This window comes from Quercus lobata, chromosome 3 (assembly GCF_001633185.2).
Source record: "Quercus lobata isolate SW786 chromosome 3, ValleyOak3.0 Primary Assembly, whole genome shotgun sequence".
NCBI lineage: Eukaryota > Viridiplantae > Streptophyta > Magnoliopsida > Fagales > Fagaceae > Quercus > Quercus lobata.
In genome coordinates this window covers 52882851-52894570 of record NC_044906.1, presented here as the reverse complement: position 1 = coordinate 52894570, position 11720 = coordinate 52882851, and the positions used below count along the sequence as shown (strand labels likewise).

The 11720-nt window shown below is 36.0% G+C and overlaps 1 protein-coding gene across 1 annotated transcript; it reads right to left on the bottom strand.

Moving 5' to 3' along the window:
- Positions 1-4052: 4052 nt before the first annotated feature.
- Positions 4053-5628, bottom strand: LOC115982189 (xyloglucan endotransglucosylase/hydrolase protein 22-like). Its single transcript, XM_031104723.1, has 3 exons — positions 5173-5628; positions 4866-5059; positions 4053-4598 (listed from the first exon to the last, which is right to left on the bottom strand). The coding sequence occupies exons 1-3, from the start codon at positions 5455-5457 to the stop codon at positions 4196-4198; spliced, it is 882 nt and encodes a 293-aa protein (XP_030960583.1). The 5' UTR covers positions 5458-5628; the 3' UTR covers positions 4053-4195.
- Positions 5629-11720: the final 6092 nt, after the last annotated feature.

Sequence of the window (11720 nt, the reverse complement as noted above, 5' to 3'; positions counted from 1 at the left end):
TAAGCAGGTTAACACAATTGACTTATTTAATAAATGAATCATGCTAGGGTTGAGGAATCTTTGTCCTTTTAATAAACATGTCAGGTTAATATTGACTCATATAGTCAGATACTCATGAGTTGACACGACATGAACTCGAGCGAACACGAATTGTCACCCCTAAATATATTATGAGATATAAAGTAAAAAATTTTAATGGTCTTTTTCTTAACACTAAATAAGTAAATATCAATTAAATATTATTTATAATTTTTTATTAAAACCATTTTTTTTTAAATGTAAATTTGCTAATTAATTTTTTGTATTTAAATTTTATTTATCTCTTTCACATGTTAGAAAATTTTTATCAATGATTGTTTGACATACTCATAATAATAATTTTTTTTTTTTTTTTTTTTTTTAGTGAAAGAGTTTATAGTTTTAATTGAGTTGAATTTTTATTGGCTCAATATTTTGGGAGCCGTCTTGGAAGTGGGGGAAAATACAAAATCCAAATGGTAATGGAGTGAATATTGTGCTTTATTATAACGGGATGAACGTTGGGCCTATTTCAAGCATTGGCCCTAACGGAGGAAACAAGTCCAGCATTGACTAGTCCATTTTGATAAAGAACATAAAACCTTGGATCATTAGTCAGGCCTAATACCCTTCTAGGCCTCATGTTTTGAGGCGTGTCCGAGCTACTGAGGTAAATCCCATATATAGAAGATAAACTTCTCTAAGGTAGCTTTCTGAAATTTCTTGATGATTCCACAACAACCTCTACATTAATGAAAGTCACCTATCTCGCACCACCACATTTAATGCAAAAGGACAAGCTTGAACCGTAAGAAAAGTCTTAGAAATCTCCATTCATAATGAAAACTCAAGAAAGAATAGTCTAATAAGACTAGAAGTTATCTAGATGGATGCTTGAATAGTAAGGAAGACCTCAGAAGTCCCCGTTCATGATGAAAAACCAAGAAAGAATAGCCCGATAAGACCAGAAGTTATCCAAATAGATAAAGAAAAAATATGAAGAAGAAGGGGATAGCTCATATAAAAATGAAAAAAGAAAGAAGAGAGGGAGACAACATAGAATATATATATATATATATATATATATATAGAGAGAGAGAGAGAGAGAGAGAGAGAGAGAGAGAGAGAGAGAAATAGTGTAAACATTCAAAAGCAATATCCTTGTAACAACATATCAAAATAAATAAAGAATAGTTCATTTTGGATGATTTATGTGTTTTTGCCCAAATTTCCCATTATGGATAAATATCAACCCATAACACAAATTAGTTGTGTCGCATGTCTTGCTTAGTGTCCTAAATCACAAAATTAAGGAACATGTTCCTACACAAACTATATTTTTCTTTAAAAAAAATTATCATTTTACAATTTTAAGACATTTTAATAAAATTTTGGGGGTCTTATCACCTTTTAAAATATTTTGGTATAAGTGGTACCTTAGAGTTGGCCCATATATATAGAAAGTAAAGGAAACAACTAACATTTGGATTTAAAGGAGGAAATATTAGTCCAATTAATTTGTCAATTTTGTGTAATGGTTTTACCTTACAATTAATTACTATAATAACAAACTAGACAAATCATGAACACCATTCTTCCAAGCTTTTTGGTTCTCAAATAATAAAGAAAATTCTTAGTTGAACAGCCTCATTGAAAATACTGGACAACTAATCCAAAAGAAACAATGGCAATTCTATTAAAAAATAATTATAACAAGAACCACTGTACTAATCACGTTATGATTCTGTCCTTGGTGAAAATTATTTCAAGATGATCACTGATTTATTTGGATAACATAAAATATATTGTAGTATAGTCATATAACAATTCACATGCTCTATCTACAGTTCATAGAAGCATTTAATCAAACACATAATTTGCATTACAAACCCACAAACGAAAATAGAAATAGAAAATAAAGATAAACTCAAAATAAATCATTAAAAATACTATGAAATAAAATGCACAAACAAATCAAACGAAACCCAAACAAAACCCACACAAATTAAAAACTAAAGTTGCTTTTAATTTTGAAATTCACTATCATTTAATATTGTTAATTACCGAATAGGTGATGAAGGTGCTATAGCAAATATATTATCGCTCTAGAAGTCGATCGAATACACATCCAATGATATATGCATGCCTAAAGAAAATAATTAAGAAAAAATTTATTTAAAAAAAATCCAAATTTCACTGTGCTTGACAGATCGCAAAGAGATAGAGATGTAGTCTTCAGCCTTATATATTTCCATTCCATCAATTGTTGTTAAGCATGCAAGTAGGTCAAAATTGCTTCTAGTTTATTATAAGATTGGGTGAGGAAGAGAGAGCGTGACGGAGTTGAGAGAGACAAACTTTGCTGTGAGAAAGAGAGAAAGAAGAAAAGCTTGGACAAGGAAGAGAGAGTGTGACTGAGTTTCTAGAGACGATGAAGTATTGATAAGAGAGAACTAGAGTGAGGGCGAGGGATTTCTAAATTCTTGGGTTTGTGAGAGGATTTCAAATCCATGGATTTGGACTCCTGAAATCCAAGATGGATTTGGGCTAAATCCAAATCCATTTCTTTTAACTTACCCAAACAAAGGATTTGAATTTGGGGCCCCTCAAATCCAAATTCAAATTCAAATTCAAATCCAAATCCATGCCGTGCAAACAGACCACAAGAGAACTTACATAGTAGGCAGTGACTATGCCAGCAGAATTTCCAGGGACAAGCTTGAGTTGCATATCAATCTTTCCAATTAAATATTCATTCTTGAATTGGAATCCAGAGCCAGAGGCTTTGTTAAGGGAGAGAGTAAGAAGTTCACCATTGTTGAGTATCTTAGCACGGCCATAACCCCATGTAATATCAAAATCTTCATTGGTACAAGTTACTAGCAGAGGCAGAGAATCCCAAGCATGAGAGTACTGATCAACAGCATCCCGGGAAATGTTGAAGGAAAGAAGCCTTGGAAATTTGATAGCGGATAATTGAAATTATGAATAAGAAGCTTATAAAATGGATGGGTGTTCTCGAGAACTTGGGTTGGAATTTACAGTGTAGGAGGAAATGACATATATAGGAACTAGAAGGTCCATTATTCAAGTCAACTGTGGACAGTTGTTGGGTTTAAGAAATGCACAATATATATTAGCTGCCAAAATGAAAACCGCACTTCCCAGTCCTAGCATGGCACCAACAACTGTTAAAAAGATAATTAGGGAAAATACATTTGTCTATTATGTCGCTCACCATAATCTTTTTTTTTTTTTTGATGACTCATGTGTGAGATGATAGGCAATAGTTTTTCTTCCAATTTTGTTTTCTTTCACTCGAGAGTCTAGAGCAATCTGGTTATGAAAATGGATTAGGTATCATTTTCTGTATGCACGCTACATATACTTTAGTCTTATACTTTAAAAAAAGTTATTATAAAATAAAAATCAATATGTATTGTTGGTCCTTAAAATTTAGTTAATGGGTGATTTTAGTCTATAACATTTAAAGTGATAACTTTTAATTCTTTCAAGGCCAAACTAACAACAAACACCCCTTAAGACCTTTCATTTCACAAGGACTTAAAGTGATCACTTTAAGTTTGTTAAAAACTAAAATTGATCATTTAAAAATTTTTTGAAACTAAAAATAGAATACAATTCTCTGTACCACATTTTGTGTTTTACTTTATGTTTTACCAATCACAACTTTTTATATGTTTATTTTTTTTTTCCATTTTAAATTTTGGCTATTTTATAAAAAAAAAGTTAAACAAATATATGATGTGATTGATAGAACATAAAGTGGAATACAAATAATGGTAGATGATTTGTATTCTTAAAAAGCAATCATTTTAGACTTCAATACTAAAATTCAGATGATTTGTATTCCTAAAAACAATCATTTTACACTTCAATACTAAAATTGCTTATGGGCTAAGCTTTTGGTTGTGCCTGAGTGTGTATGTTTTAATCAGAAAGGGTTTGCTGCTTTGAACAATGTCAATTAATATACAATACCATGATACGAAAATAATTAAGTGACAACTGGCAAAGATTTTTTTTTTTTTTGGGTAGAAAGAATAAAAGAATTTGATTATATAAATGGCATAAAAATTAATTAATCAAATGGGAATGTCGAAAAAATAAAAGAATTGATCTACGAGACTACAAACTATATATTATGTTCATTTCTTTAGGACATGGTGCATTCTGGTGGGAGGCCTTGTGGGAATCTCTTTGAGTCTGTGCAGTAATTGTATATCATGTAGTTCTTCTGAACCCATTTCAACCTGTCTTGACTAGTTGAGTCCAATTCTTGTGATAGCCACGCATTGCTAGTGGATGGAGACGAGGGGGAGCTTGAGCTGCAAGATGATATTCCAGAGGACCAAACACATGCATTGGCATTGAAGTTCCTATAGGAGGCAGTGAAAGGAGCTAGTGTCCAGTCTGTTTTAACTAGCCCGCCCCTTGTGGCCCAATCATCAGCATTCCACAGGCTAGAGTAGATCCTCATTGCCTGGTTCTTTGGGAATGGTACACCAATTGACTCAAGGTTCTTGAACTCTCTTAACGGAGTGCCATCCACAGAGAAACTGAAACAGAGAACATACAATTTCATTATTTTTTACAACCTATCAAAATTAAATAAATAAATGATGGAAGACAATTTTGAAACAAGGAGTCTATGGATACAGTAGTTTTCACAGCTGTTAATATGAACTGTTGTGATTGGTGTGCTACAAAAGTAATATTCATGTCAAAGTGACATTGCTCCAATCACAAAAAAATCATGTTCTATTGTGAAAAATATTGTGTCCTTAGTATTAACATTTTGGAAAGGTGGATTTGTAGGTACTTACATGATGCGCTGGGGGTTCCAAAGGATAGAATAGGTGTGGAAATCTGCAGTTGGGTCAAACCAGAGATAGAATTGCTGCTCTCTGTTGCCCTTGCCTTGGCTGAACACATTGGTGTGAATGATGTAAGGATCACCACTCAAATTGCCCAGGAACTCAAAGTCTATCTCATCCCATGTCGACCCTTTTGAGGATAACTGCACACATGAAAGGATGATATATATATTAGCATACCTTTAAGCATGGAATTTATAAATAAAATCGTATTATAGAAGATTGAGACAAATAGTGATATGGCAAGAGAGCTCACATAATAGGCAGTGACTGTGCCAGCAGAGTTTCCAGGGACAAGCTTGAGTTGCATATCAATCTTTCCGAATAAATATTCATTCTTGGATTGGAATCCAGAGCCAGAGGCCTTGTCAAGGGAGAGAGTAAGAAGCTCGCCACTGTTTAGTATCTTAGCACGGCCATCTCCCCATGTGATATCAAAATCTTGGTTCAAGTTACTAGCAGAGGCAAGCGATATTAAAGTGCAAAGCATGAGAGTAATGATCATCAGCATCACTGGAAATGTTGAAGGAAAAGAATCCATGGAAATATGAAAGAGGGTAATTGAAACTATGAGTAAGAAGCTTATGAAATGAAGGGATCGATGAGTGTGGTTGAGAACTTGGATTGGTATTTATAGTGATACGTTTCGTTAGGCCAAAGTAGGAGAGGAAGTAGCATAGGAAGGTCCATTAGTCAAGTCAGCTATGGACAGTTGTTGGGCGAGTTACAAGATATTGGCTGTCAAATTGAACTCAAAATTCCGCCTTAATTTCCTAGTCCTAGCGAGCATCGGACGCGGTTTTGCGTTACGCGATAATTTGATACTAATGAGACGAGTTGGGTGTTGCATCACTAGCAGATATATGCTTGTTGCTTGTTGAAAAATAAAAGTCAAAAGAAGAAGATATGTACATGCACCAACGGTGTCTTGGTCTAGTGGTGCCAGGGGCTAGACTTGGTAGGGCGAACTAAGGTTCGATCCCCCGCAAGCCCGTTGGGAGGAGTTTAAAACCTTAACCCCGGGACCCGCTCCGAAACCGGATTAGTCGGCCCAGTGGGTTCGGATACCGGTTGGGAAACCAAAAAAAAAAAAAAAAAAAAAAGATATGTACATGCGTTTGCACCGACTGCTGCAGTTAACACCGGCTAAGACATTAAAAACAGATGATCTTATCTCATTGCCAAAAAGTTTTTATTTTTTATTACTTTTTTCTTTTTGGTTGAGGGTTGGGGCGTTTCAAAATCAAAATTTTATTTGGTATAAAATTCAATTTTTAATCCTCTCACTTTACTTCCGTTCAAATCAATAATTTAACTTTGTTAAATACAAAACAATGTCATTTAATGGCTCTTTGACCACTCAATTTGGACAGAGACTAACAAAAAGACTTAATTGAACAAAGTTAACAGTTAGATAATTGAATTGAATAAAAGTAAAGTTAAAAAACTATATTTATGCAATTTCAAATTGTATAATTTGTAAGTCAGTTTTTTTATTTAATATGATGTATACTTCATATATATCAAAATCTAGTTTTGAGTATGGTTTTTTCCCATGATAAACACCAAGTTTATTTAAAGAAGAAGGATACATATTATTAAAGAAAGCTTCTGGAAACTATTTTGAGAGAAAAATCTATTCCTGAATTGATTAGAATGAAAAATGAATTGAATTAAATTTACACTGAAGCTTTGCCTTTATATACGTGTTTACAGAGCTAAAATGGGAAATCAAAACAATCTAACTAACTCTTAACAGACTAACTAACTCTAATAATACAGCTGTACATTTCTCAATCATCCTCACGTGCTTGCTGTCCCACGTGACAATCACTTAAGTCAAGTGCTGTCGTTTTGCTTTCATCTTTCCTTTCTTCTTTTGCTTGTGGACTCTATCATTTTGATCATCACTACAGTTGTGCCGTTCTTCTTTCTTTGTCTCTGTATTGCTTTGCTTCATGCCTTCTTTCTCAATTGCATATTCAACACTCCCCCTCAAGTCATGATTCACAGAATCATTGACTTGGCTAGTTGAAGTCTTCAGATTTGGGGAGTAAATATCAATCAAACCCAGACAATTGATCAACTTGCTAAAAGCTGGAAATCCTAAAGCTTTGGTGAAAATGTCTGCTGTTTGAAATTGACTTGAAACATAAAAAGTTTTAATCACACCTTCTGTTATCTTGTCCCTGACCAAATGACAGTCAACTTCTATGTGTTTTGTTCGCTCGTGGAAGACAGGGTTAGCTGCTATATGCAATGCAGCTTGGTTGTCACAGAAAAGCTGAGCACTACATGGATGATCAACCTTTAAGTCTCTCAGTAATTGAAGAACCCACACAATTTCACAGGTTGTTGTAACCATTGATCTGTACTCTGCCTCTGCTGAGGACCTAGAGACTTTACTTTGCTTTTTGGACCTCCATGAGATTAAGGAATCTCCTAAGAACACACTGTAACTTGTGATTGACCTTCTGGTGTCAGGGCAACCTGCCCAATCAACATCGCAGAAAGCTTTTACTTGCATTGTGGAGTTGCTGGAGAAGAACAATCCTCTGCCTGGAGTGCCTTTCAAGTATTGCAGCACTCTATTGATTGCCAGCATATGAGGCTCTCTTGGTTCAGCTAGAAACTGACTCAACCTATGCACTGCATAAGTGATGTCAGGTCTGGTTAAGGTGAGATAGAGTAATCTTCCTATTAGTTTTCTGTACTGACTTGCATCTGGAATTAGCTTGCCCGCATCCTTTGAAAGATGTAAATTTTGTTCCATTGGAGTTCTAAGTGGTTTAGACCCCAAAAAGCCTGTATCTTGCAAAATTTCCAAACAATACTTCCTTTGGTTTAAACTTATACCATTTTCACTTCTAGCAACCTCTAAACCCAAAAAATACTTCAATAAGCCTAAGTCTTTTAAGCCAAACTTAGTATCAAGCAATTGCTTCAAGTCAGTAATGCAGCTAGGGTCATTGCCTGTGAGCAAAATGTCATCTACATATACTAGCAAAGCAGTGAAAGAAGCACCTTTAGTGTATGTGAAGAGAGAGTAATCTACCTTGGATTGGATAAAACCAAAATTCAACAAGGTGGAAGAGAATTTGGCAAACCATTGCCTAGAGGCCTGTTTCAGGCCATATAGACTCTTGTTGAGTTTGCAAACCAAAGGACCAGAATTTGAGGCATTAGCACACTCCCCCTTGCTGTGAAAACCAGGTGGAAGGCTCATGTAAACTTCTTCATCCAAATCACCATGAAGAAAGGCATTGTTCACATCCATTTGGTGAAGAGCCCAACCTTTCACTGCAGCCAAAGACAACACCATCCTGACAAAAACAGATTTGGCTACAGGGGAGAAGGTATCAGTGTAGTCAAGACCCTCCCTTTGTGTATATCCTTTGGCAACTAAACGAGCTTTATGCCTTTCAATAGATCCATCAGATTTATACTTAGTCCTAAAAACCCATTTACAGCCAATAGGGATCTTGCTAGGAGGGAGAGAAGTTAAGGACCAGGTGTTAGTAAGTTCTAGAGCTGCAATCTCCTTATCCATAGCAGCTCTCCAATCAGGGGAGGTGGAATCAATTGCCATGACAAACTTCTTGTAATGCTTATTAAGGTTGGAATAGGTGAGACAAGCAAAAATGTCATAAGGGAGGCCAGTGGAAGGTTTAGGTGGGTTGGAGGTGACAGATTTGCAAGAATAATCCTTTAGGTAAGATGGAGGGTTATGTGATCTAGTGGATTTTCTGAGAGGCCTGGAAACAAGCATAGAAACAAGATCATGCTCAGAATCAAAAACAAGTGGAGTGACATGTGGAAGTGGGGAAGGTAATGGAGAAATGGAAATCTGATCTGCAGAAACATTATTTGCAGAATCAGGGAGTATAGCTGGACTTTCATTTAAGAAAGTGGAATCTGAAAAACAAGAATCAGGAACAGAAAGAGGGAAAACAAATGAAGTTGAATGAATAGAGGAAGAATCATGAAGGTGCACAGAGGAAGAAGAAGATCCAGAAGCAAAAGGAAAAATGTGTTCATAAAAAATCACATCTCTAGACACAAAAATGGAATTGGTTGCCAAATCCATGACCTTGTACCCTTTAATACCACTGGGATATCCTAAAAAAATACATTTTCTTGCTCTTGGTGCAAATTTGTGCCGGTTTTGACAAAGTGTGGAAGTAAAACATAGACAACCAAAAGTTCTCATATGGACATATGAAGGAGATGTTTGAAAGAGCATTTCAAAAGGAGTTTTATTTTGTAAGTGTTTAGAGGGTAGCCTATTGATGAGATAGACTGCAGTGAGGATGCAGTCACCCCACATTTTCAAAGGCAAGGAAGAATGAAACCTCAAAGCCCTTGCAACATTTAAAATGTGTTGATGTTTCCTCTCAACAATTGCATTTTGTTGAGGGGTCTCAACACAAGTTAATTGATGCAAAATACCTTTTGATTTGAAAAAATCTTTCATAAAGAATTTTGTGCCATTATCACTTCTAAGACATTTGATTTTTGCACCAAATTGTGTTTCAATCATGTTAGAAAATTGTTCAACAAGAGCCTATGTTTCTGACTTAGATTTAAGTAAACAAACCCAAGTACATCTAAAGTGATCATCCACAATGGTAAGAAAGTATTTGTAACCTTCAATAGTTGGAACTGAAAAGGGTCCCCAAAGGTCATAATGCACAAGATCAAAAGGACAATGAGAGACATGGCTGCTATTAGGAAAAGATAACCTTTTTTGTTTGGCAAAATGGCAAATGTCACAACAAGCTGCTTTATTAGGATTTAAACCAGATACAAACTTATTGAGTAATGACAATTTTGCATAAGAAGGATGCCCTAAACGAAAATGCCACAAATCAGCATTATTGACAGAATTATTACTAACAGAGGGAATTGAAATAGGTATCTGTGAAGAGGCAGCAAGAACAGATGAAGGTGGAAGACTTTGTTGCAGAAGATAAAGGCCTTTTGATGCTTTACCTAGTCCAATCATGTTCCAATTGGCCAGGTCCTGGATAAAGCAAAAGGAACCAAAGAATACAAGACAACAAAAACATGTTTTAGTGAGTTGGCTGACTAATTTGAGATTAAAAGTAAAGGAAGGAACACAAAGAACCCCATAGAGAGTGAGTTGATCTGAGACATGAACTGTGCCTATGTGAGTAACTAAAGCTCTTTCTCCATTTGGTAAGTAGACATGAGTGTTAATGGTGGAAGTAATGGAGGTTAAGCAAGACACTGAATGAACCATATGATCTGAAGCACCAGTGTCAATGATCCATTCATTGGTTTTATGAGCATGCCTATCAACTATATGTGCAGAAAAAATGGAATGGGAAAAATTTGGAGGCAACCAGAAGGGATTACCTGAAAAGTTGGCAAGATAAGGCATGGAAGAACTAGGGCTTCTAGCAGCATTAGCACCATTCAGTGGAGACAGAACTGAGGCAGCTTGGTGATGAGAAGCCTGAGAGCCATTGGACTAAGAGGTAAGGAAGGAAAGTAGCTGCTCACATTGACTCTGAGTGATGGGACACTGAGGTGCACTGAATTGAGACTGGGCTGCACTGAATTGAGGCTGTGGCATGGTCAATTGTGGTGCATTATGCATCTGATCAGGTTGGTTATGAAAATTGGACATTGGCTGGGAAGCAACATTCCCAAAACCACCATTGTTGCAAAAGAAATTTCCAAATGAACCATTGCCACTGCTAGAAACTTGATTAGCCAATGCCTTCCCTTTGTACTTATATCCTGGAGGGTACCCGTGCAATTTGTAGCACTTATCTACTACATGACCAACAATTCCACAATAAGTGCACACAGGCCTTTCCTTCTTTGCATTGCCATTCTTTCCACCTTGATTACCCTGAGGCACACCTTGATTCCAGCCTTGATGAACCTGATTCCATCCTTGATGACCTTGAAACCCTTTTGAATTAGGGTTATTAGCATATAAAGCTGTTGGGTTCAATGACCAAATCAGCTTGACCAACTTGCCTGCGTTTTTCTTCTTGTAAGATCAAAGAATATGCCTTGTTCAAAGCAGGTAGTGGCTCAGTAATTAAAATCTGACTAGTAACAGTGGAGTAACTGTCATTGAGTCCCATAAGGAATCGAAAAACTTGATCCTTTTGCTGAGCACACAATTGATTTCTTTGAGAACCACAAGTGCAAACACAAGTACAAGCAGAAAAGGATTGATAATGCACAAGTTCATCCCACAAAATCTTGAACTTAGTGAAATAAGAACTCACAGATAAGGAACCTTGTGAAAGTTTCGAAATTTCTTTATGAATTTCAAAGAATCTTGGAACATTTGGCTGAGAAAACCTATCACGCTTGTCAATCCACAATTCCCTTGCAGTGTGAATGTACATGACACTGGTAGCTAGATCCTTGCTCAAGGAATTCACCATCCATGAAAGAATTGTGGTGTTTGCTCTGTGCCATACATTATACAAAGGATGGGAGAGATCAGGTGTAGAAATTGAACCATCAAGAAAGCCAAATTTGTTCCTACCACTGAGAGATAGAAACACAGCCCTCGACCAACTGAGATAATTTTTTGGACCAATCAACGATTGAGAAACCAGAACAACATCAAATGGTGGAATGAAATAAGGGCTCGAAGGATTGGTATTCACATCATCCATTGAAGGAGCTTGATTGGATGATCTACGATTCGCAGTACCATAAGCATTTGGAAGAGTTTCAGAATCTGAAGCAGCGTTAGAGACGGAAGCCATTGATGAACTATTGAAGCTCTTATACCATATTAAAGAAAGCTTC